This window comes from Triticum urartu, chromosome 2A (assembly GCF_056163025.1).
Source record: "Triticum urartu cultivar PI428250 chromosome 2A, HENAU_Tu73, whole genome shotgun sequence".
In the NCBI taxonomy this organism is placed as follows: domain Eukaryota; kingdom Viridiplantae; phylum Streptophyta; class Magnoliopsida; order Poales; family Poaceae; genus Triticum; species Triticum urartu.
The window spans coordinates 722,676,457-722,704,014 of record NC_141874.1 but is presented as its reverse complement, the minus strand read 5'-3'; the positions used below and the strand labels follow the sequence as shown (position 1 = coordinate 722,704,014).

The 27,558-nt window shown below is 43.6% G+C and overlaps 1 protein-coding gene across 1 annotated transcript; it reads right to left on the bottom strand.

Moving 5' to 3' along the window:
* Window positions 1–13,505: 13,505 nt before the first annotated feature.
* Window positions 13,506–27,203, bottom strand: LOC125538175 (uncharacterized). Its single transcript, XM_087540266.1, has 8 exons — window positions 26,979–27,203; window positions 26,836–26,890; window positions 23,597–23,711; window positions 15,265–15,385; window positions 14,812–14,871; window positions 14,441–14,720; window positions 14,007–14,336; window positions 13,506–13,940 (listed from the first exon to the last, which is right to left on the bottom strand). The coding sequence occupies exons 2-8, from the start codon at window positions 26,843–26,845 to the stop codon at window positions 13,762–13,764; spliced, it is 1,095 nt and encodes a 364-aa protein (XP_087396392.1). The 5' UTR covers window positions 26,846–26,890; window positions 26,979–27,203; the 3' UTR covers window positions 13,506–13,761.
* Between the last annotated feature and the right edge of the window lie 355 nt (window positions 27,204–27,558).

Below are 27,558 nucleotides of genomic sequence, written 5' to 3'. Positions count from 1 at the left end.
ATACTATCTGCCCGGTTTGATTTTATGTTACCATCTTATTATGGAGTAAACCGGTGTTTATCAACCCGGCTCGGCTTTCAACTACAAGTTGTCAGTACATGATCAAGTTATAATCCGGAGACTATCAGCCCGGTCTGGTTTGACTATGAGTCGCCAGTGTTATATATGGATAATCCGGTGTTTATCACAACCCGGTATGGTTTTATCATAAACCGGCACAATATGGAAGGAGTTATCAGTACTCAAGATTGGGATTATCACCCTTACTACAAAAAGTTGGTAAAACAAACAATGTGATTCAATGTCATAGGTATGATATATTTCATATTTGATTATTCTTAAGTGCAGCCTTGGTTATAAACCCGGGTTATATGTTGGGCGTTATGACCCGTCCGGCGGTAAACCGCCAGGATACTTTAAACTTGTTGTATGCAGAAACAGGTTTGTTAAACTGGCCCGGTTTTGGACTATAAGTCGCCAGTATATATATATTTGGATTGCGCCATTGGAATCATGTGCTTATAAATCATTGGGTTATATTATTCAAATAGCCAAACTTGGCTGAATTTTCATTATGATATTGAATGAATAATGTTTTCACCGGATTATATTATCTTGAATAGCCAACATGGCTGGATTTTGATGGTTATTAATAACCGGTATTATTGAGTTTTCAAAGTCGCTTTAGCGCAATATCTATTATTTTATCAAAGGATATGATTTATTCTACAATGGAAGGAATAGTCCCGAGTCGCTACAGGCTTACAACCCGGCACTTGGGGGCTACATTATTCAAATCGAGATTACATGCAAGTCTCATGTCGCTGCAAGCATGCATCATGACACTTGGGGGCTACCAATTGCTCCTGTCAACAATTCAAGGTACACAAGTTTTCGTCCATAATATTGAAGGATCCATTGCTCAGTTGGTAAAGCACAAAGCTCTTAACCTTGTGGACGTGGGTTCAAGCCCTACGATGGAAGCTACATTATAAGATGTTATTTTCATTGAAGTATATATCAAGTCCCGGTTCAGTATTATCTTACTAAGCCGGCCATTGGGGGCTACACATCACTGCTAAAATCTACATAATTATGTTTACAAAGTTCCTGCTCATTATTGCATAATGACCCGGCCCTTGGGGGTTACACTGATTGAAGTTTTTATAAGCAATTACAAGTCCCAGGTTGCTGCAAGCATGACAACCCGGCACTTGGGGGCTACATATATGGAGTATTCAGTTTATATGATTGAGATGAACAAACCGGATTTCTTCAAGGTTGAAACACTTATTGGAGCAAGTCTTAAGTTATCACTATGTTTTCCTCTCAAGACTTGGGGGCTACAGGTATTATGCATATAAAGGAGGGACATCCTCATTTTATCAGTTTTGAGCAAGTCAGGAAGATCAATTACATGACCCGGTGTCGACAACAATTATGACCCGGTGCCATCAATATTATAAACCGTCCATTTTGGTAATATTAAACCGGCAAGTTTTACATCTTCAAACCGGCTGAATATCAGATAAGTATTTCAAGACCCATATTTCTTAAACGGCGCTTTGGGAACTGAGTCAAAGGAGTTATTCTTCACAATATTTCTTGGTGACAAACCAATGTCGGCAAATTGATTATGAAGCTGGTCTGTTGACCCGGACTTCCCAGAAGAAGGAAATAACAAGGACTTAAGGGTGATCAGGTACCGGTTTACAAGAATTCTTAACCCGAAGCATAACCTGTCAAATTTGTTCTTGTGTTTATTTTGCAGCATAAGTTTATCATGGATAAATCCAAGCTAAACTTGGGGGCTAATGTCGGGGATATACCCCGCGGCGTAAACCGGCTGGAAGTATAACCCGGCTGGACTAAGCGTTTCATTGGTAAACCGCTAGAGGATTGACGGTTTACGTGTCTGGCGGTTCACTGGTATGACGATTCACGAGCCTGAAGACTCATTGGTTACCCGGCGCGTGTTCCGGACGGATGACAAGGCCCAAGGCCCAGCATGCCGGTTTATGTTAATGGTGGACCGGTTTAAGAGGAAAGGCATGAGGAACATTATCTTACAAGGAGCTAAGACCTGGACTTGTATCCGGTTTGTATTAGAGATAGACTAGTCCTAATCCTAATAGGACTCTACATGTAACCCGCCCCTCCAACATATATAAGGAGGGGCAGGGCTCCCAAAAGGGGGGAAGATTGACAAGTTCCACAAGTTGGACAAGTTAGGTTTAGACAATAGCTCTCGAGTTAGAGCACTCTTGTAACCGTGATCATCATCATCAATATCAATGAAGTAGGATGTAGGCTTTTACCTCCACCGTGAGGGGCCGAACCTGGGTAAAACATCGCGTCTCTCGTCCCGCTCAACCCCTCTCAAGCTACCACATAGATGCGTTGGCCTCGCGACTAAGTCCTGACACTAAGGACATCTGCCGTGACAATTCCACGACAGGAACAGAGGGGGCGAGCACGGGGGGGGAGGTGTAGGAGCTCACAAGGATGCAGCAGAGAAGGTCAGCGGGCTCGGGGACATGTCGGAGCCGGCGGATCGACGGCGGCGGTGGTCGGAGCCCGAGGTGGAAGACGACGGCGATGGCGACGTTGTAGGGCGCCCGAGGATGCGTGGCTCGTCTGGGATGATGAAGACGATGAGGCGGAACCAATGGACATGGCGGTTGGTCGAGGGACGGGCAGTGGCTGCGGTGGTCGGCGATGGTGGCGACGGCCACGCTCGGGTGGGTGAGAGATAGGGGTCCAGGCGAGGGGAGAGAGAGCGCTGAGAGGGGGGAAGGATCCGGGGGGATCTGGGCGTCTCACTGGTGTGGCTAGAAGAGCCGGGGCGTTGCGCTGGAGCAGGAGGTGGCACGGCTGCGGCATGCCGGCACGCAGCTGCTCCTACTGGCAGGAGCTAGAAGACAGTGTTGCCCCTGGTGGGCTGGGCTGCTTCTGCTAGGTAAGGCCCAGGTAAACTGGCCTAGGTTAGTTTCCTTCTTTTTTTTACATTTCTGTTTCTGTTTTCTAATATTTCAATTCTGTTTTGATTTGATTCACAAACCAAATCATTTAGTAGCTTCTGAAAATATTTATGTGGCTTGATGCAATATATTCAAAGCCACTCACAGGTTTTCAGGATTACTGGACTTGCAATTCTTTTTATAGAAGAATTAAATCCAACTCAAATATTTATTGATTTAAATCCAGATGGCCAAAATAATTCCTCAAAAATGTTATATATTTTTGGTTTGGACCAAAACCCTTGCCAAAAATATTAAACATTGTTGGAGAGCATTTTGGAAACATTGGATGCATTTTCCAGGGTTATTTGCCCTTCTTTTAATTAAAATTTTGAGGCTTTCAAATTTCCTCAATTCAAGTTTCTTGAATTTAAACATGATGCATGGATGCAACTCACTGATGCAACTAATTACAAAGCAGAATTCTAGGGCTGTGACATCTTGACACCCTTAGTAACTTCTTCATCGGTTAGCTGAATGTTGATGTGACGTTGGTAGTCTTCTACTTCACCAGTGTACTCACACATTAAACCGGAGCGGCGACTTAACGGCAAGATGCTCCAGGATATCCAGCATCACACAAAGTCGACGCTTGATAAACCATTGGACATAAAGGCTCAAAGCTTGGCGAGTTGAGGGGCATATGAGGCCCATTCCTGGGCACTTAGACTTTGCGGCAGTGGATGAGTGTTGGAAAGCCGGTGGGCACGGTAACTCGGCAGAGGGTTCTCGTCTTCAGGGGAGGTGTCTTTACAGTAGAACCAAGTTTGGTTCCACTCTTTGGGGTGACTGTGCAGCTTGGCATGAGGAAATTCAACCTCTTTTCTTTTTTGAATGGAGACGCCACCAAGTTCAGTGTTTGGTCTGTCTACAAATTCAGTATGCCGATTCAGATGGAAAAAATCCCGAACAGCTCAGCAGTTGGTTCTTCTTGTAAGTACACTTCACAGAAGACTTGGAAATTGCATATATTGGATACCAAGTTAGGTCCAATATCTTGAGGGTGGAGCTGGAAACTGGCAAGCACATCCCGGAAAAACTTTGACCCGGGCGGTTTGAAACCATGGCCTGTGTGATCAACAAATACCACTACCTCACCCTGCTTAGGGGTGGGAGGATTCTCTGGTCCAGGAACTCGCCACCGGATCTCTCTTTTTTTGGTAAGGTACCAATTTTGACCATTCCATTAAGCTGCTCCTCGGTAACCCGGGAGGGAGCACAGTTGCAGGCATAAAACTGCTTGGCCATTGCGAGTGAAAAGCTGAAAAGAAGTACCGGTTTAACAATTCATTTATGGTGGTGCATAAGGTGCAATGGGATAAAGAAATCCAAGTATGTAAATTTTGTAAACCGGCGGCTGATACAATAATGAATGACAAGGTGGTAAACAGAACAAAGGTATACGCATACTGTTAAACCGGAGTATGACAACAGAGATAAAGGGATTGCCGATTTACAAGGGAACTAATGGTATGTGATAGATTGCTTTTTTCAAAGGTAAACGGCCTATGTGATAAAGAGGATACAGATCTAAGGTAAGAATGACTAAGTAAGGTAAAAACAGGTTTCACAAGGTTGCATGGAAATTTTGGATCTACCGTAAGACAGGAAACCAAAAAGATTTCGACCTAAAAAGGGTGGTCCCGAAGCGATTCACAAAGGTCCAGGTCAGTTTTTATGCGCATAAGGGTTTGTTGTGGTAAAAGAAGATAAGCCATTACACAAAATATATCAAGCTTGAGGTTTTTATCCATGGACTAAGGAGGAACAGGGAAGAACAGTGCCGGAGCCTCGATGAACTTCGATGAACAAGGAAACCCTAGGCAGATCTACAAAGGAGGAAAGGAAAGGACTTACAGCGGCTGTTGAAGCAGCGGAGGTACGTCGCGGCTCTCTGGTGCAACCAGGTTGATCCAGTGACCAACGGAGAGGCGGAGGCGAAGCTCGGCGACGGCGGCGGCGCTCGGTTGCAGAGGCATCGCAAGGAGGAAGAAGAAGCGAAGGAGACGAAGGGGGAAAAGGGAATGGCCCTTGGTCCTATTTATAAGGCGAACCGATAAGCGACGAGTGCATGAATCGAGGAGCTTAAAATGGATAGTTAATAAGGATGTCGCCTCGATGGTTGGACATTCATTAATGAAGGTATCTTCGGCTTCAACGAATAGATGACGTCATGGCGGTTTACTACGGATCTAAAGCATGACATCACGACGGTTTACCAGATCTATACGAAGGTGCCAGGGCAAGAATTTTTCTAAGTATTGAAGATTGACATGAACAAGTTCAAATAAATCTGGGGCCTAATGTTGGGGATATGACTACTGGAGGTAAACCGGCTAGGAGTGGTCGGGTTAACTCCATGAATATAGAAGCCCGTGAAGACATGAGGATGGTGGCGCTTTATGAAGGCCCAAGGCCCAAAGGCGAGTTAAGTCCTCTTTCATGTAACTTGTGTTGTAAGTTAGAAGGAATAGAGACCGAGCCGGACACGTTTATGATCCAGCCTCGAGACTCTGTAAACCGGCAGGCGTTAACCTAAGTATATAAAGGGACGACCCGGCAGCGGTTTAGGGACGACAGACAACAACTCGAGAACCAGGCAAAGCGGATTCGCTCCCTGGTCATCGAAAGCCTAGCAATACCAATCACAACTAGACGTAGGCTTTTACCTTCATCGAAGGGGCCGAACTAGTATAAAATCCCTCGTGTCCCTTGTCCGGTTTAAGCCCTTTAAGCTAACCCATAGCGATGGCTCCACGACTAAGTCCTTTCACGAGGACATCTGCCGTGACAAACCCACGACATATGGCGTTGAGGATTCCCTTGTCCGTGCAATTTTTGTAAAAGAATGAAATTGCGTCTTCCTCGCGAAAGTCCTTGACCTTGCTCATTACAAGGAGGAATCTGGCCCAATAGTGATGTACTGTCTCTTGGGGCTCTTGTATAATGTGGGAAAGATCACTTATGTGAGGGTGGGTGGGTAGATTTAGGTCCAAACCCTGACCCGATCAGAGACCCAGGGGCAGAGGAGTTTCCGAGCTTGGCAGTTCGGGCTCCGGGACGTTGCCCAATAGTTCTGGCCTGCTGTCCGATTCTAGGTTCGAAGCTTGGGCCATGTCCTCCCATAGACGGGTATCCGTCTCGGAGAGCTCGGGGATCCGGACATAGTTTGTCCTCCAAATAGAGGAAGAATCGCTGCATTGCTCCTCCACCACCGCTATTCGATGGGTGACCGGCGGAGAGTTAATCTCCCTTTGGTCGGGTTTAAGCCCGATCCGATCATAGTCCGTAGCGACTCGCAAGGCGGTGATGCGATCTAAGAGCTCATTCAAGGAAGAGAGCTCCATTGGATCCATCTGCTCGGTGAATCCTGAGCCGACGTGGAGGCTGTTTTTGATGACCCGAGAAGTCATCGTCGGTGTGACGGCCGAACGGGAGGTCATGACGAAGCCGCCTAGTCGGAGAGTTTGGCCTACAGCCAGGGCTCCTCCAGAGGTAATGTTGTCCTTGACAACAAGACGAGCCATCAAACCTTACCGTGATGGCACAGTGGAACTCTCAATGAAAGCACCAATGTCGGTGTCAAAACCGGCGGATCTCGGGTAGGGGGTCCCGAACTGTGCGTCCAGGGCTGATGGTAACAGGAGGCGGGGGACACAATGTTTACCCAGGTTCGGGCCCTCTCGATGGAGGTAATACCCTACGACTTCCTACTTGATTGATCTTGATGATATGAGTATTACAAGAGTTGATCTACCACGAGATCGTAGAGGCTAAACCCTAGAAGCCAACCTATGATTATGATTGTCGTTGTCCTACGGACTAAACCCTCCAGTTTATATAGGCACCTGAGGGGGCTAGGGTTACACAGAGTCAGTTACAGAGAAGGAGATCTACATATCCGAATCACCAAGCTTGCCTTCCACGCAAAGGAGAGTCCCACCCGGACACGGGACGAAGCCTTCAATCTTGTATCTTCATAGTCCAATAGTCCGGCCAAAGTATATAGTCCGGCTGTCCGAAGACACCCTAATCCAGGACTCCCTCAACGACGATAAAACGCCGAGATTTTGAGGAAGGAATTCGGGGACAGATCATGGAAATCTATCCCGTAATAATACATCAGCCCGCGGACGAAAGGGTGGAGTGGAAACCCTAGCCCGCGGAAGAAATGGGGGAGGAAAACTACCCTCTCAGTGGGCTTCGGCGTGGGGACGACTTGTCCCCCAGTCGGCAGGTGGTGAGTGATCTCCTTCGCCAAGTATCCGGCCGCCCGATGCTCCGTAATGTTCTCCTCCTTGACGGAGGAGACCATCCACTTGCCTTGACCTCCGGATCCGGACATGGTTGCTTGAGTGGAAAGGAGATGAGAACTTGGGCGCTGGAGCTCGAGATTAGAAAGGTGGAGACAGAGAGAGGGCGTGAGAGAGGAAGAGGGAACCCTTATCCCCTTATAAAGGCAACGAATATTAAACGCCTCCTCACTCGCTTTAAGATTCGCCTATTCCCAAGGGCTGTATAAACGGCACGGTTGGGTTACTCATGCCCGCATTGATGAGAATCCCGTGATAAGGGGACACAATCTCTGCTTTGGCAAGACGTGCCAATGGCAACCGCGTCTCGGGACGTGGGGCGTCGAAACATGAAAGCGGTTTGAAATTATGACCGAACAGACGTGATGTAATATTGTAAAAGCTGTCAGTGGATTAGACCCGTGTAAAAATATATTCTCTCTGCGATTGTGTATGGTGTGTGTGACAGCTCCGGATACTATCATCGCATCCGAAGACTATCTTGAAGTTCGGATAGAAGGGAACCCGCCTTGCAATGTCGAAGACAATATGCGCGTCGGACTCCTCGTCATTGAAGCCATGTTCAGGGGCTACTAAGGGAGTCCTGGACTAAGGGGTCCTCAGGCGTCCGGCCTGTTATCCATGGGCCAGACTGATGGGCTGTGAATACATGAAGGCCGAAGACTGTACCCGTGTCCGGATTGGACTCTCCTTGGCGTGCAAGGAAAGTTTGGCGACCGACTATGAAGATTCCTTCTTATGTAACTGACTCTATGTAAACCCTAGATCCCCTCGGTGTCTATATAAACCGAAGGGGTTAGTCCGGAAAGGATATACATTCATTACCATAGTCATATGGGCTAGACTTCTAGGGTTTAGCCATTATGATCTCGTGGTAGATCAACTCTTGTAACACCCATATTCATCAATATCAATCAAACAGGATGTAGGGTATTACCTCCATAGAGAGGTCCCGAACCTGGGTAAACATTGTGTCCCTTGTCTCCTGTTACCATCGATTCTAGACGCACAGTTTGGGACCCCCTACCCGAGATCCGCTGGTTTTGACGCCGACAGACCTCACATGGCCCCCTCCACTTATTCTTGCACCCACACACTTCGTCTTCCTTCAGAAAAAAATCATCCACTAGCTCAAACCCGAGTTCTAGCTCATCTTGCTGCCATTTTCGATCTCTTTGCTCAAAGCTCCATTCACAGAACTGCTTTCGGGGATTGTTCTTCGGTATGTGACTCCTCAAATGGTCCAATTAGTTTTTGTTCTAGTGCTTTATTTATTACAAATATTTGCTTCTTAGGTGACCCTGTTCTTGAGCTTGCATGTCAAATTTATGTGGTCAAAAGTAGTTTTAATGCATGATATATCCTCTAGGCACTTGTAGGAGTAGTTGATATCAATTTTGTTGAGTTTGGTTCACTTTTATTTTTGAGTTACTAAAATTTCAGAAATTTTTCAGAGAAAGAAATATTTTTAGGAAAATGTATCAAGGTGGTTCCTCAAGGAAGCAAGGACCCAGGCCCACGATATGTGAGTCGGATTATGAACTATCAAGAGAAGCTCATGTGCAGCCTTGTGAATGGCTGTCAGAAGACTTTATGGTCCAAGCAGGAATTAAGGAGGAATTTGACGCGTATGTGTGTAATGCTGAACTTGAGTGTTTCGTGTCAGATAAGTGTCCCCAATATTATCACCTAACTAATTTATTTGTGAGAAGGTTTAAATTTACATCATCACGCAATTCTCAAACTGTTCTATTTGATCTCTATGATAAATCTTATACCATGGACTTAGAAGATTTTCATACTGCTTGTAAACTCCCGCAGTGGGGTTACTGTTAGTGAACCTCGCAAATCTGAATTTAAAGAATTCCTTGCTAGTATCACTATTGGGGAATCTAAAGAATTAACACAAGCTGCCATAGGGAGCATTCATTTTCTTGCCATACATTATTTTGCTCTCTTCGTGGGTAGATGCATTAACGATAAAGATGAGGCTTGCCACATGTGCGTTCCAGATCTTAGTGTTCTCAAGAGTGCGGTATTGGGTGATAAACAATACAACTTGGGGGCTATTGTTGCACGTAGTTTGCATCTTAATAGTTTTTATCGGCACCTAAGAATATGAAGCAGATTGATTCTTTATATGTTTTTTTGCGTTATATATCTTTCGCCTACAACTTGAGAATGAAACTATGAATAATTCAGTGCATCGATCGTCTTGCCTAAATGCATACTAATTGACCAATTAATTATGTAGATTGTCTTATTTGATTGTATCGTGACTTTGATTTTTTTTTCGTTACCTTAAAAGTCCGCCCCAGGTAACTTCAAATCCTGGATCCACCACTGAAAACAGTAAGACAGACCTACCTACGAGCCTCCACAGTAATTTTGATCTATGAACGCGTTGGATTTGCTCGGTCGTCAACTCGTTACGCACGTACGGAGAACCATTTTGCGGGCAGCTGCTCCGCAGAATTAGCTGCGGTTCCCGTCGATAATCGGGCCGTAAGATGTCCAGCCCAATTTGCAAAGCATATCATTCGTACATGAACTTGCAGGTCGTCCAGGTCTCTTCGTCTATCCCCGATCGCCGGCCCTATCCCTATCCCTGAGCTCCTCTGTTGGTCGAGGCTGCGCCGCCACCGTCCTCAATCCCGGCGGCGAGCTTCCGCGCCCTCTGATACCCATCTACTCTTCTTCTGCAGGCCCCCATGGTGGGTCTCTTCTTTACTTTATTTTTTAATGTCGTCTCCTGCAGCGTTCTGCCTTGGCGACTGCGGCAGCCGCACGCGCTGCTGGCTTCCATCGCCGATTGTATTCCTCTTGCGTCCGCCTCCATGCGCTTGCAGCTGGTGGCTGTGGTAACGGGACTGACGGTGAAGGAGATTCGACAGAGCCGATCGTGATGAGCACCTCATCCTCCTTTTACTCCGCAGGATCAGCGTCCCCTTTTCTTTTGTGTCTGACCAACAGGGTACGCGAACAACGTCTCCCTGGCAACAGGCCATAGAAATTAGATTCGATCTTCAACATCTGATTCTATGGTTGATTTCCCTTGATTTATAGATAATTTTAGCTGGCTTCATAATCTGCAGGTAGGATGACGTACGTTGTTGATTTGTTGTACTGATGCGTGATCGGGCATCTCGGGAGGATGTGTACTGTTTTGTATGACAGATTCCTTGACTTGCAAGTTGCAACAATGGAATTCATGTATTATGCATAGTTTTTCTGAAAGCTATTATGCATAGTTGTATATTTGCATTAGCTTTATTGGTTATATATGAATTTACTAACAGATTATGTCCACCATTTTCATTGTTAAATTGTACCCTGAATAACCTTTGATACTTTAGCAAGTTCTATGTGATTATAAATTCAGTGTGGTGCTACTTTTTGTAGACTATTTGATCAAATGCTCATGTACTTTAAAGATTTACCTTACATCTGCATTTTTGTTCTGGTGCATTGCATGTTTTAGTAAACTGAAATTCCTGATATGCTTGACAGCTAGGCCATGGACAACACATTGCAGAGGCCATTAATATGTAGCAAAGCCATTTTATGAGGTCGTCGTTGACAACAATGTTATGCTCAACTTTGAGAGCCAATCTTCTTTTATCCGTATTCAACTCTTGTTGGTAACATATTCATCTCTTGTTAGGCACGCTTATACGCTGATGTTACATTTTTGCCGGATTTTGATGTTTGTGCATTGGAGAGCTTCCTTGATGCTGGCATCAGCTTGGAAGTTGTTGCTTTTCAGAGAACTCTGGGAACCATATATCCTTCACAAGGCACACAATTATTCAGAAGAATAGTAACTGTTAGTCGTGCTTAGATGCTTCACATTCCATTCTTTTACTGCCCCCAAACGTACTATAACAAACAATCATCTTCGTATTTGAGGCATTGCAGTTTTGGATACTCATACTTCTTACATATATTTGTACCATCTAAATTTATGGCAGATATTTCTCCTATTTTTTATTAAAATGGACGAGCGCGGCAACACGTGCCTTCATGGTCTAGTAGTAGATTATGAGTCGGAGGGAGCGGCAATTACAGTTTCAAATGGTGCAATACAGGCCCGTCGGCAACAGTGACCCTTCCCTCACGAACCATCTTAGCTCTCCTGATCTGACTATCTTGCCTTACTCTTTTCCGTTGTCATGTGTCGTCAAGATGCACAAGTACATTAGTTGTCACACTGTTTATCTGCTCGTGTTCAAGATTTTTCTTACAAACAGGTAGTTTTTTTACTAGGACAATGTCCATGTGTTGCAACGGGATATAAATATTTTAATATTTTAGTATTTAGCTTGTGATTACCTGCCTATATTAATGCGATTGTGTAATGTTTCAAATCATGTTCGTGATTTATCTTACAGTTTGATGAGAAGATTGGCAAATAAATCTCTACTACTTAAAAAGAACGTTAGGTTCCCATTTCAACTTTCTTCCATCACCTCTTCGTCCAACCTTCCTTGTATAATAATAAATCAACTTAATTTACTTACATTTTGAACCATTTCTAATTTAATTTACTTATCAAACTTCTGATCAAAATATAAGGTGATTCATGGGCAGAATTTCATGATCATTTATTTATACAATTGCATTATTATAGACAGTAAAATCACAAACCGACGTACTAGAAGATTTAAATCCCGTTGCAACGCACGGGCATTGTTCTAGTTAAAATAAAATTGGTTGGGGGGGGGGGGGGGGGGTAAATTAAGGTGATTGATTATCACATGCAGGGAATGTTGGACGAAGAGGTGATGAGAATAAAAGTAAAACATGAAAAGTTATATATTTTCTTAAAGTACTATAGAGACAAATGTCTACCATCAACCAAGGGGTAGTCTTAGCTTTCCACCCAGAGCAGTCAACCAAAGTTGTTTACTCATCGGGTGTTGAAGCAATTCTAACAGTTCCCATATCATTAAAAATACAATTATTTACGAGAGGTTGAGGCAAAAATAGCTCTTCAACAGCTCCCGTAAATTTAAATTTTTTACGGGTCCTCTATAATTGCTGATAACTCTCCTTATGTTTACGGAAAGATGATCTTTATGTATAATTTTGGCGGCCAACCTTCATGTCCGGACACCCTCGCACCATGGCGCCACGCCACCTCGCCGGCCACCATCGTCATCGCTACCACGCCACCTTGTCGGCCACTGTCACATGTGTCACTAACTTGCGGGCCATAGGCCATTAGTTAGGCTTGTTTAATGAAAAATTATTTAAAAAATATTTTAGTGAAAGATGTTTACGGGAATTAAAAAAATTGTCTTCTAACAAGTTCCTCTAAATTATACAGACATGACTTTTACGGAAAGTTTTTTAGGTGAGCTATTGAAGTTGCTCTTATTGGGTCTAGAAGATCATAGCCGTTAGATTTTCTTTTCTCAAGTTTTGGGTCAGTTAGTAGTAGGGGGAAACTTGGCTATGACCCAAATCAAAGGCAGACAAGGGACACAATCAGGACAGAGGAAATGTGCGCACATATACATTGTGCCCTCAGAAAAAAAATGTGCAAAAAAACGACTGTTACCCAAATGAAAATCAACTAGCTTTTCAAAAAAAATTAGAAAAGGCCCAGGCCAATTACATTACTGACTAGCATTACATTCCTCCTGGAGGAGGCGCCTGCGCGAAACTGGGACATCAGCAACGGTAACACTGTCCCCAAATCTCCTAGCGTAAGTAGCTAATTCGTGGGCCATTCGGTTACACACCTTCTTGACTGCAGTGATGGAAACCTACTTAAAACTCTCCATTATAACTAGGTTTTTAATAGACACTTAGCATCCGATTTTTTAAAAATATATCTATTTAGTCAAGGGAATAATTATAATAAAAAGAGCAGCCAATGTGGGGAAAAATCCACTCATAACAACGAACACCACCTAAGAAACTCGAACTGCGCTGTAGCTAAACACGATTTTATATTTGAAGCCAATCTTATTGGGCAACCGGCTGGCATCCTGCGAAAGCTCTCTGGCAGTCGACAAGGAGGGAGGCGTTTGACAAGCATTTTAGTAGAACAAGCTCACCAGGACAGGGAGGAGACCTAGAGGACTTGTTCCATCACCATATTTAGCATACTGTAGTAGTTCACTATGACACACTTCAACTATTCAGAACAAAAACTTCCTATGGCTTATCCAGAAAATTACGTAATAACATCATTGAGCACCAAATCTTAAGATACATGTAGCAATGCCAGTTGGTACATAGTAATACATCATTGTACACATCAAGAATTCAGTTCTGCAGATATTGGGAGTAACTGGTCCAAAAAGAAAAGGAAACAAGAATCCATGTCTTGGTGTCTGGCTTGTACTTCTGAATACACCAATCTAAGATAAATCATTCAGAATGTTGTTTGGGACAAGGCTACGCTTTCATCATTGACTTTACTTGTGAGGCCAGCTACCTGAGCCATTGTCGTATCTAGAGTAATATGTGGAGCTAGAGCGAGAGAAACCTTTCGATCTTTCAAAACCATAAAGATCGTTCCCGGACCTTGGGTGCGACATGGGAGGCCACACACGACCAGAAGCAGAACCACTAGGTGGCCTCAAGTGTAGTGAACCTGCAATAACATAGTCAGTCTCATGCCATTCACTAAACATCCAATATTGCTAGTCAGGAGGAATACCCTTGTTGTTTCCATGACCAGTTGAGGGCCTGAAATATCCTGGTGCAAAATTGGGAGGACGATGGGAAATGAAACCTTGGTCTCTTGCGCAAGGAGCATGCGAGTGAAAGACGCCTTGACATTCTGGGGCATGAGGAGGATGTCGAGGATGTAACCCTTGACCTGGTAGTCCAGGAGGAGGATGCGGAGAATGAAAGTCATGACTTAGTAGTCCAGGAGGAGGATATGGACGATATGCGCCTTGCTCTGCTAGTACCAGAGGAGGACGCCGAAAATATATGCCGTCATCTACTGGAACATGAAGAGGGTGAACAGGGTATGATCGTTGATCTGAAAGAAGAGAAAGATGATGTGCATGCTCAGCAACTACCAGAGGAGGACAGTGAGAGAATAAGACTTCCATGTATGTGGACTAATAGATAATACAAGCTTACCATATATCACTTGTTGTGCTTCCACATGAGTAACCCCAATTTCTTTTATTTTGTCAATGCTTATCTCTCCCTTGCTTGTGTTTACCGGTGATCTTCGGTCCCGTACAACAAAACCAATTAAAGAGTCTTGGTTTGTATGGACTGTTGACGCGCCTTTCCAGAAACCATATTTTTTAAGGACTGTTATTATCTCCTTCTGTCCGGGACATACATAAATACATGTATCATCTTCTATTGTTGCTAAACCAATTCTTTTGTTCACTTTTAACATCTTTGCAACCTGCATCAGTGTCATAAATACCTTAAACATAATATTCTGAATGTCCATACCTTAAAAAGACTAGAAATGGAAAATCAAGTGTCAACGTTACCTCCTTCATTCCCCCTAAGCCATTTTTCGAAGACTCGGCATTCAAGCACAGGGAAATTACCTAATAGAATATTGATTGCAAGTAAATATTAGTTCAGGTTTATTTCTGTGATGTTTCATCAACTAGTAAAACTGATAAAAGAAAAATGACGCTACAAAACACATACTCCCTCCGTTCCAAAATATAAAGTCTTCTTAGAGATTCCAATATGGACTACATATGGAGCAAAATGAGTGAATCTAAACTCTAAAATACGCAATATGCATCTGTATGTAGTCCATATTAAAATCTCTAAATAGTCTTATATTTAGGAATGGAGGGAGTAGTTATCTACGTATGCCACATACAATTTCAAACTCATTTCAACACAATAGTAAATAATCATATAGGGGGGGGGATGTCAAATCATAAGAACAAGGATGAATCATCTATAATGTAAGAAAATAATCTTACCATTATCGACCGGTTTTGAGAGTAACGAAGATCCTTGAGGAATTTTTTAAAATCCCCCCATTTCACTCTTCTTTCGATTTCTATGGTTTTCGGCCAGACAATATCTTGAATTTTTTCCCCGCTGCAAAAAGAACACATGGATATCTTATAATAAGAAACAACATGGTTTGAACATCCACCATTCACAACAACTAAATATTTGTTTCTCAATCTAAGAAACAGGTATATTCCTACTGTATGATTACGGTGGAAACAAATAAATACACTATGCACATCAGATTATCATTAAATCTGATCAACTCAAGACATCTGTTGTCGTACAAAGACAAATTATATTAATTCTAACTTGTAGAAAGCAATTAAGGCACCATATATATCAATTTTGTTATGCTTCAGACCTTCACTAAGAAAATGTTACAAGTGTTATCTATGTAGGCAAAGATATTGATATCATGGTAAATGTCTTGCCGAATGAGGTCTTGCATGTAGGCCCAAGTCATGTGACGTAGAGGTACTTCATCTGAGAGTATACATATTCTTCAACAAGAAGAACATCCCTTGGATTAACTTCATCTAGAAAGCTCATTACTCTGACATGTCTGCCTCCACAACACTTTGGCAGGTGCCGCTCCTTTTGATGGAGAGACTGTATGTCTCCATGGGACAAATTTCAGCCTTTGGCTAAATGTGATGTTGGGAGAGGTGATACTGTTAGGTTTTGGTAGGACACATGGTCTGATCATACTATGCAATCTAAATCCCCCCACCCCCCAGTTGCATTATTTAACTATTGATGAGGAGACCACCATTCAGAAGGCCTTAACCTATGAATGTATATGTGACATGTGTCACCCTCCACTGTCTTCTATGGCATCCTCCCAATGCAACAACCTTGTAATTATTCATGATCAATTGAGCTACTTTGATGATGGTGGTTCCTAGAAACTCACTGCGGGCAAGGGTCTTTCTAGCAACAAAGTTTTCTGTTGCTGGAAAAAAGACCCTTGCCCACAAAACTTTCCAGCAACAAAGTTACAAGACTATAACCAATCATGATCCTTATCCCACCCCTATGTCGTGGATATGGAAGCCATATTGTGAATGTAAACATAGGCTGTTTTCTTACTCCTACTTGACAGGCTCTATAACAGAGATCTTTTGGGGAAGGACCGCAACACTTATTTTTTTGATGTGATTTGGCCAAAACTTTTGGTGGATGTTGAACCAGGAGTGGAATTTGGACATGCAACTCATGGATATGTTAGAAGAAGTAAACACAAGAGCCAAGACAAATGCTTCTTTGAGATGGTTATTCTTGTATTCTGGAGCTAATGGAATCACAGTAACATGATCGTATTTGATGGTGACACACCTAACATTCATGAATGTTTTAGGATGTTAAAAGGATACTTTGCTAATGATATGTATAGAGAAAAACCTAGCCCCAAAGATTGAATGCAATAGGACTTAGATATTTTGCAAGGTAGCTCTGGCTGCCCACCCTCCATTGTACATTTTCCATCAAACAATTTCTAGAAGCGCAGTAGTGTCTTCGCTACTATTTTCCACTTAAAATGGTACAAGGAATAATTGAGCAGGAAAAAGAAATGAACAGAAGTCCACATATACATACGAAAATATACATTATCTGATGATCGGTATCAAAAATCTTTAAACCCCGAAATGTTTATATGAAAACTTGTGTTACATACAAAAAATAGAATCATATGTAGTGGAGATGTTGCAACAACGAAACGTTTCAACCCTGAAATAATTAACATGTTACAACTACCTACTTTAATTAATACAATAATATGACAGAAAGGCTTGTTTTGTTGGAGTTTGACTCGTTTGACCTCATTGGCCTCTCACTATCAAATTCTTTTTTGACATTATGCCCCATTAGTACCAATAGAAAATGTATGTTTTGTCCCTGTACTATTATGAAAGTGATGCCTAAAGGACCAAAACCATCTCAAGTCCTACAGTTGAAGGCTTCAACACCTATTATGTAAGGGAATGGAGATTTGACTGGATTGAGTAGTAAAACAGTTACATAACTTCGAAGCACAGTGCAAACTTCTACCAATCAACATCCTAGTAAGGAACTAAGGATATATATTGGGCTGAGTGTATGTGCCGGCTGTGTGTATGGGTTTGGCCCAAAGGCCCACCCTAGTGTATATCTACTCATACTTGTAGGCTGTAGCTAGAGAGGAAGAGAGTGTTCCAGATTTTTCCCCAAAGTGACAACATGGTATCAGACCCAGGTTACGACTGAAGCCATCACCAAAGGTGAGAGGAAAGGTGGTGCTCATAGCTGTGGGTGAGGAAGGTTCTGGCGCTAGTGGAGCTTCCTGGAGTGAGGGGGAATCGCATGGGAGAAGCTGCAACAGAGCCATGGCCTGTAGCAGAGAGGAGCTGGTCTGGAGCAAGGGAAATAGAAGCGCTGCTGGTGGTGGACTAGAGCGGAGAGAAGAGGTTCCTGGGGCAAGGAGAATGGGGCAACGCAGCAGGTCGGCATTGAAGCTTGTGGTGTGCAATCTGGGACTGGGGCCCTTTCTTGTGGCTCGTGCAGGTACTGTAGGTCGTGGGTGCTAGGGGCAGCAATAGGAAGCAGAGGTGTGGCTGCTCGAAATTGAAAGCTTCGGCCAAGACGGCTGCCACCAACGCGTGCAAGTAGAAGGATCTGTAGGCCTGCGGTGTTGGTCTGTGCTCGTGAATGTAGAGCTGGGTGAAGCCTTACGGCTATTATCACGTGGAGGTGAGTTAATTGCTCAAAACCATCACATTTGTGGCTAGGGTACTCCAAAACTACGACGTTCGCCGAGAACTACAAAAAACCATCAACACTGCGGCAAGTGAATAAAAAATCGCACTGATTTAATATTGAGCCGTGTCTACTAGGAAAACTGATAGGTGGGACCTGCCTGTCTAGGCTGATGTGGCGAAGGCTAGTCCTAGTCAAAGTTTGACTACTGAGGTGGATGGGGGTCCCACTTGTCTGCCTCACACCTCCTTCCTCAAATTTCTCACTTCCTTCCCTTCTAACCAGCTCCACCGGCGGCTGAGGCCGAGCTGAAGGAGGGGTTCCCTCCAGCAAGCGCCGCCGCCTCGCGCTCGCCTCTCCAGCAAGCCCCGCCCCGCGCCCGCCTCATCCCGCGGCTGAGTGCCCATCTCAACGTGAGGATCAAGCCCACCCTGCGCCTGTCGGCCTCCCCTGCGCGTGTGGTGTCGCCTCCCCTGCGCTCGACCTTTCTCCGGCGTCGCTCTATGAGCTCCCGCTGGCACCAGCTCCCGAATCCACCCCACAAGGCGTCGTCGCGGTGAATGACCACCCGACACCTGTTAGGGAGGGCGGGCGGTTGTGCCTCAACCTTGATGGAGCGGGCGCGCAGGGGCTCGGCCTCGCCGGAGCTGGCAAGGGCGCGGGCAGGCGGGGGCTCGGCCTTGCCGCAGGGAGGAAGGGGCACGGGCACGCGGGGTCTTGGCCTCGCCGGAGCAAGCAGGGGCGTGGGCATGCGAGGGTTCGGCCTCACTAGAGCGGGTAGGGGTGGGGGAGGAGAGGGGGCTCGGCCACGCGGGAGCATGATGGGGCACGGGGGTTCGTCCTCGCCGGAGCTAGCATGGTCAGCCGCCGCTGCTGTTCCTCCATCGCTCCTGTTGGAAGGGAGGAGAGGAGATAAGAGAAGGAGAGTAGAGCTGACGGGTGGGACCCCCGTCCACCTCAGTTGGTCAAAGATCGACTAGGATTAGTCTTTGCCACATGACGGTCGCAACCATCAGGTTTGCTGTTAGACGCGCTCAATTTCGAATCAATGCGATTTGTTATCCACTTGGCACAGAAATGGTGATCTTTTGTGATTTTTGACGAAAGCGGTAGTTTTGGAGTACCCTAGTCACAAATGTGGTGGTTTTGAGCAATTAACTCCCTGGAGTTAGTGGTGCTGGTGAAGTGAGTACTGTAGAAAGAAGCAGAGAAGAGGCGTGTTGCTGGAATCCGTTAGTGGAGAGAACGAGATGTTTTTCCGCTGGTTGCTGAAAGAAGGCAAAGGAGAACTTCTAGGAGGTGTGGTTGGTGTTTGTGACATGGAGCAGCGTGGTGGATTCATGGCATTGGTGTGGTAGCTGCACTGAACCTGCTTTTTAACTGTTGTTGCTCAAGTAAAGTGCAAGAGAAGATCCAATAGAGCAGAAGAGAAGAGGCTCTTGGTGCTTTTCAGTGACATTGAACAATGGGGGGAAATCAAAGAATTAAGAAGCTACATGAAAAGTCCACTCATTTGTTTGAGGAAAAAAATGGCAATCTCAATTTGAGTGCAAAAGGATCAAGTAAGATGCTTAAACCCTCAGTGAAGAGTTAGAGAAATTGAGACGGTCAAAGAGGACTACAGAAATTCCAAACCAAAGTGGAAAAACAACAATTCTAGGAAATCTTGTTAATCCTGCTCATATTGGCAAAGGTACCTCAAATAAAACTTCTTATTCCAACTGGATACTAGACTCTTGGAGCATTAGCACATGTCATAGGAAGGTGGAGTGAGTTTGAACCATATGCTCCACATCCACCTATGCATAAAAAGATTATTCAAGTCGTTGATGGAACTTATCATCCTATCAAATGGATCAACACTATGAAATACACTTCGTGTATCACATTGTCTTCAGTCTTATGTGTTCCATCATTTTCGGTTATTTTTGTGTCTATAAGCTCCTTGGTTGACGCTAGTTTAAACAACAGATTTTAATGCCTATTGAAGTGGACTCATCTAAGAGTGAGCCCTGTATCATAGGTGATGATTCATTGAATTTGCCTATTGCCTGAAGGAAAGAACCACAAGCTAAAGCAGGAAAGAACCACAAGCTAAAGCAGGAAAGCCTCCTGGAAGGTACAATTTTGAGCATGATGTTGCAAGCTATGTGGCATATGACTCACTATCGCCAGGGTATAGAGCTTTCATTGCTTCATTACAATCTTTTGTTATCCCAAGCGAATACATGATCCAAAGTGGTATGAGGCCATTATGGAGGTAACGAAAGCTCTTCAGAAGAACAAGACATGGTATCTTGTTTCTCTTCCAGCAGGAAGTTACTTGATAGTGGGTGTATACCGCGAAGCAAACCCTAGAAGGGAAAGTAGAATCGTGCAAGGTGAGACTAGTGGCAAGGGGCTAAGGTCAAACCTATGGGATTGGCTATGATGAAACCTTTGCGCCCGTTGCAAAGATGACTACAATAAGAACTCTTATTTCTTGTGTTGTTAGCTCTGGTTGGCCAGTGCATCAGTTGGATGTCAAGAATGCATTCTTGCATGGAGATCTTCAGGAAGAAGTTTATATGGAGATTCTACCTGGCTTTGGTAGTCCAAGCACCACGGACAAGGTGTGCCAATTGAAGAATTCTGTATGGTCTCAAGCAGTCACCGAGTGGTTTGATGAATTCTGACAAGCCATATGCAGTATGGGTTATAAACAGTGTCATGGGGATCATATTGTGTCCGATACTCCTATAGGCATTCAGAGAGTCATATTACCATCCTCGCAGTTTATGTGGATGGTATTGTTATCACCGGAGATGATAATGTAGAGATAAGTTGGCTGAAGGTGATGTTGAGAAAAGAATTTGAGATTAAGGATCTAGGTCAACTCAAGTATTTTTTTGTGAATTGCGATTGCAAGCTCTGCTAAAGGAATAGTTCTCGCTCTAAGAAAATATATATTGGATCTGCTCACTAAGACAAGTATGTTGGGTGCCGAGCTGTGTCAACTCTAATTGAGCAAAACCATCAGCTATGTGCACAGTCAGGAAATCCAATCAAGAGAGCTAGCAGCGGCTTGTCGGTCGACTCATCTATTTGTGCCACACGAGACCTGACATATCCTATGCCGTGAGTGGTGAGCCGCTACATGCATGACCCAAGAAGTGGGCATTTAGAGGTAGCACATAGAATTGCGCTATCTAAAATGGAGTCCTAGAAGAGGCCTATGGTTCAAAGGCAATGGACACTTGAATGTAGAGGGGTATTGTGATGCTGATTGGGCTAATTGTCTTGATAATAGAAGATCAACTTCTTGATATTGTGTTTTTCTTGGAGGGAACCTTGTGTCATGGAGAAAGAAGCAATCCATTGTGTCTAGACCGACAACTAAAGCAGAGTACAGGGCCATGACAGTAGGCCTTACTAAGATGTTGTGACCAAGCAATCTCTTGTCACAACTGAAAAGAAATCCCCTGTTAAAGCTTAAAAAAATCTCCTGTCAGAACTGAAAAGTACTTAGAAAGGGCCCTGTGAAGGTGTGGTGCAATAATAAATCAGCTATCAACATAGCCAACAACCCAGTCCAGCATGATAGAACGAAGCATGTGGAGATTGATCGCTTCCATATTAAACATAAGTTAGATGAGGGTATAATATAATTAATCAATTAAATTGAATAATAAAATTAAATAATATAAAACAGAGGATCCATTCTTGGTTCTCTGTCCGTTCATTTTGGTATGTTGCGTCGTCGCTGCATTGGACCTTCTTCGGCCGACTCCATCCCCATGCACACCTAAGTACCTGGATTGGCCCCAAAAAAAAGTCAGGACCTAGATTCGGAGAACTCTACATGCATCGTTGCCTTCTACCCACCCCCTCCCCTCTAAATATTGGCTCATGAGGGAGTCAATCCCATGGAGGCAGAGGAGGAACTGATGGAGCCACCGGACGAGGAGGTCAATCCTATGGGACGCTTCATATGGATCACGAGAGGCCGAGGTAGCTTCATACAGAGGACGAGGCCAAGGTAACACCCATGTACAAATCTAGCTACCTAAGCAGCTAGCTGGATCAACAGAATGATTGAGGCGCTTGTGAGCTAAGTAGCCAGATCAACTTTTTTGCGGATGGATTGATTGAGGCACTTGCTTGATGACATGAGCCACTGATGCAAGCCGGCGCCTTCTCCATTGCACATGGCAGCCGCCATGACATCTCCAGTATCCAGATCCAAGCAGACGCTCATCGCCACCGTTGTAGGGCAAGACTTCGTCGAATGTGTTGCGGAAAGGTCAGTAACCAGGCACATACTATCGCGTGTGCTGCCTAGCCATGACGTTGTCGGCGGTGCAGAGGAGGCTCTATGCAGGAGGAACCGGCAATCCCGTCGCGATGGGGGCATGGGCTGGAGATGAAGGAGATGATCTCGATTGAGGGGAAGGGAATATGATGGGAGAACTGGGGAGCGCGCAAGCCTCACCTCGTGACAGGGGTGCACAGTGAGCGCGTCGACGACGGTCTCACACAGTTGCACATTTGGGGCGCCATTGTCTTGCCCTGCTCACTCTCGGCGCCTACGTCAAGTCAAGGAGGAGGAGGTTACCAGCCATGAACGCGTCGGTGGCACAAGCTTCTTGCGGCGGAGGTCAAGGTGGATAGAAACAACGACGAGGTTGACTGATGGAGTTCATTGATAATGTTTAAATTTCACAATCTCCTTTTGATCTATCATCGGTGATTTTAAAATTCTATTAAAACTTCAATTTCGACTCTTGGTCCATCATGCACGCTCTTGAGTAAGCATGAGGTGGTGTGTTTTACTCTGCATATATGATAGTTGATTAAGTTGTGTCTCACGGTGTTTGTTCTGTCGCTAGAGGATATCAAAAAGATGGAGGGATTGATAAAGAATGTTGAGCCACTCTTTTGTAGGTGGTGTCAATGGCGGTCAATTTATGAGTTATGAATTCTCACTTGGAACAAAGAAACAAAGCCATTCAGATGATACATGCTCCCAGCAGTAGTGAATTAATTGTGGACCAATTGGTAGAACAGATCATTGTAAGTGGTACAACATACAAGTTCATGCTTGTAATTCAAACAATTACTGAATGGATTCATGCCTCTCTGCATATATGATTAAAGGGCATATTGCTTCTTCAGTCTCATTTCAGTATATAAGGCGTGCATAAATTTTAATAATACTCCTTTTTGCTCTCATTTATCTGTTGTATTATAAGATTGAATATGTTTTTCACTCATACCTAAGACACTAATAGAAGGAAGCACATCAATTTAGAAGCTACTATTGTGGTTAATAGTTCAATGACAATTTTTTGCTCCATGCTCCATGATATTTAAGCTACTATTGTAAAAAATTGAAAGATGTTTTAGCAAACCACCAATTTGGTAAGTGCAAAACAACAATCATTTTTACATGTATAAGGTTGTCAGTTATCGAAACAAAATATGTTACTTGTCTAAAGACAGAACAATGAGACATCATACTAAATCAATGGTAAGAATGATGTAAAAAAATCATTTGAAAGCATAATCATTTTACTTCTTTACCTTCTAAAGAAAGCGAGCACAAACACCGCGATGCTCTTAAGTTGGATCACACCATCCCATATACTTGTACGGGCCGACGGAGATATGCGACCAACGACTAAGTTCATATCATCATCTGAAAAATGATTGCATTAGAAATATAATGTGTTGTTTTACATTCTTGTAAAACATGTTTAGTACCTAATAAATGTCACACCATATTTATATTTCACTCTGTCACTAGGAATCACCTAGAGGTAATATATAGGCATATTACTTTAATCAGTCTTTTGATAGGCTAAAGGTGTCTGTGTCTAGTTCTGACATCTCGCATGTCTCTTTAGTATAACCACTAGCACATATGTCCGTGCGTTGCAACGGGAGAGAAATTAGTATGCATTTAAAGTCAGTGAGAATTATATGTGCAAGCAAAACCCTGTGCACACACAAAAATGAACATTTAGCTTCTCCATTTTGCCGGGTGTGAAATAATAAATCCGCTATTTTTTTCATTCATTGACCCGGTGCAGTTAAGAGTTTTGTTACGTCATCATCGTACGCTAGAGAAGGCCCATGAGTTATTTAATCTACTTTTCTTTTCAATCGACAATATTTTAATGTATGAAGTTTCTGAATATTGTAGGAAATATGATGCATTTTTTAAATCTTGAATAGTTTTCTGAAAACTATGTACACTTTGAGAAAATCGTGAACAAAATTTGACACAGCAATATCTTTTAAAATTCACAAACACTTTCTGAAAACACCAATATTCTTGTGAAAATATGAACATTATTTGAAGTTGTGAACAATTTTTTAGAACGTGAACAAGCATTGAAAATTCATAACATTTTTCGAAAATGTGTATCTTTTAACATTATTTTGACTTGTGAAAATTTCACGCAAACTAGAATATTTTTCGAATTTGAAGCATTTTCTAAATTGCCATTTTCTTTTTAGAAATCTTGAATTTTTTTGAAAAACAATAAAATACAAAAAAATTGAAAAAAAATTCAAGTCCGGAATATTTTTGAAAGTAGAAACAAATTTTGGAATTCTAAACATTTTCTATAATTTGATTTTTTCTGAAATTCTAATTTTTCTTGAGAATTTTGAATTTATGAAATAAATTATAAGAAAAAGAAACTTGGAAGTAAAAAAGCAATAGGGGAAGGAGAATATATATATAACACAGAAACAAGGAAAAACGGGCCAGCCCATTATTGGTTGTCCTGTGCGACGCTCCGACTATTGGTCGCCCTGTGCGGAAAATATAATTTTCTGAGCTATGTGGGCAGAAAAATAAGTGGGCTAGCTTCGCTGGGCCACCGCGCGCGGCCCACGTACAAAATTCCTTTGGAAAAAACCTTTTTTTTCTAGCAGACAAATGATATGAATTTAATACCACCTCGGATAGAAAAAAATGTTTTCGACGGTGAACGGATGAAAAATTGACGAAACGCACCTTACTTTATTAATAGAGATAGTTAGATCCTATTTGGTTTCAAATTATTTGGAGGTCAATAGAGACTCAAATTTGCATGGCAATGCATGTTCTATTCACTTCATCTTAATTTTGGAACCGGTTAACTTTGATCCGACCATTGCATCATGTGGTTACCTTCAAAGTAGAGGGAAAAGGGTTTCAATTCTAAAGTTTTTAACCAGCCAATCTTGTGAGGTTAAACTTTAGAGTAATTCAGAGAATAAAAAAGAGGATTGAGTTTTATAGTCAAGATTCACCTAGATGACATTCATTGACCCTCACAACAAAGAAGTGCAAAAAAATGTTTAAATTCTAAAGTTTGTAACCAACCAATCTTGTGAGGCCAAATCTTTTAGTAATTCATGGAAGAAATACGCGGATTGAGTTTTATAATCAAGATTAACCTAGATGAAGTACCTTGGATGTGACAACAAAGAAAGTCATCATACAACAATATTGTGGCCACTGCTAAATAAGGTCTAGAATTTTATTTAGTCTTAATGTATAATCTGGAAGGTATTGTTGTCCAAGTTTTTCATCCTTTACACAAGTGTATGATAACATGTTCTTACTTGCATCTCTTGTTTCGCTACAAAATACTCCCACTGTCCCATAATGTAAGATGTTTTTAGAAGCTAACATAATTTGCAAAAACATCTTATATTGTGGGACGGAAGGAGTATGTTACTATCAGTGTGTTTAAAATCTCAACCATGTTTGGTAACTAGCTGAGTTGGTTAGATTCTTTGTGGTGGAACCAGTCCACCCGGGTTCCAAGTCCTAGATTTGGCACTGGTGCCCACATTTTCCTAGATTGATTCCAGGATTTTTGGTGCTTTCTTTCAATGGTAGTATGCTCGTCAACTATGAGGTGCATGAGGCGACTTCGACAACCTCAAGATCTACCGGCTTAGTCTCTCAGAGGTGCTCATAGCGACAGGGTGTGAGTGCTTGCGTTTATAGGTGTGTGTGTGTGTGTGTTTCTAAGGGCCTTCATTTGTACCATGTTTGTCAAAAACAATCTTAATCCTATTTTGCATTCAATCTATTCGTTTCTATTACACATGGGCATGTTATGGACTTATGGTGGCATTTTATTTAGAAACATGACATGCCCTATTATTTTTCTTGGATAACAACTAGCCTTGAAAACTGGTTAAGTCATTTAGGAACATGTTGATTCTCAATAATGTACTCTGATTGTGAAACCTACTACCAAACATTCTGGTTTGTTGTTTCAGCATTTGTCGAAGCTTCCTCTTGCAAGCAATGAAATTTTTTATACTTCATAACTTTACCTACATAGTACCTTAATTGTTCATCATTCATTTTGAAAAGGAGCATAATCCCAATAATGAAATTGCATCTGTTGTTAATCCTACTAAATCACATGCATATGCCGAAACAACATGTAGGTGCCTAGGCGGCTTTGATCTAAATGATGAGCAACTAAGGTACTATGTGTGTGCTAAGTGTATGCACATATTTGAGACCTACAAGTGATGGTTGATGGGCAGTAGCGACCCCCCCTTTGGCCCTTGCTAAATAAGGTCCAGAATTTTATTTAGTCTTAATATATAATCTGGAACATATTGTTTGGCCAAGTTTTTCAAATATGGAAAGAAATATGTATCTAAATTAGGAAAATCATCACAAATAAAAGGTTGCGATAGTAGATATAAAATGAAATCAGAAAAGAAAGACTATTTATAAGCCATAAAAAAATAAGATCAAAAAATGATGGCAATTGGGGCATAGGAGTTGAAAGGAGTACCATGGCCCATGATGCCGAAGTAGAAGTTACTAGACCACCAACCAATGAGAAGGAACTGCAATGCAAACAATTTAAGTTTAGTTTAAGAGTAGGAAAAATTCGAGGCTTGTGTATTTCAATTTCCAAAATGAAGATGCACTAACCCCAAGGTTTTCGATGTCGCGGGCCGGCAGGATTGTGGGGCGATGGCGGCGGCCAAGAGAGAGGGTCGCAGGCCAGAAGGATTCTGGGGCGGAGGTGGCCAAGGAAGAGGGTTGCAGGCCGGAAGGATTATGGGGCGGCACGGGGTGGCAAGATTGTGGGGCGGCGACGGCGGCCAAGGGAGAGGGTCGCAGGTCGGAAGGATTGTGGGGCGGCGTGGGCCGACTGGATTATGTGGCGGCGCCGCCGGCCAAGGGACAGGGTCGAAGGGTGGAAGGATTGTGGGGCGGCGTGGGCCGGCGGGATTCTGGGGCGGTGGCGCGGGCCGGCGGGATTCTGGGGCGGCGGCGCCGGCCAAGGGAGAGGGTTGCGGGGGGCGGGACAGGCGCGGGGCGGCAAGATCGTGAGGCGGGCGGGCGGCAGCGGCCAAGGGAGAGGGTTGCAGGGGGGACAGGCGCGGGCCGGCAAGATCGCGGGGCAGGCGGGCGGCGGCGGCCAAGGGAGAGGTTTGCGGGGGGGGACAGGCGCGGGCCAGCAAGATCGCGGGGCGGGCGGCGGAGGCCAAGGGACAAGGTCACAAGA

What these genes read in the sequence shown, in the direction of transcription:
- LOC125538175 (XM_087540266.1), bottom strand. An exon ending in GTGCTCGCTTTCTTTAGAAG is followed by an intron (nt 15,386 to 23,596) that starts GTAAAGAAGTAA and finishes TTCTTTTTGCAG; the next exon opens with CGGGGAAAAAATTCAAGATA. An exon ending in AGCACAACAAGTGATATATG is followed by an intron (nt 14,337 to 14,440) that starts GTAAGCTTGTAT and finishes CTCTTCTTTCAG; the next exon opens with ATCAACGATCATACCCTGTT.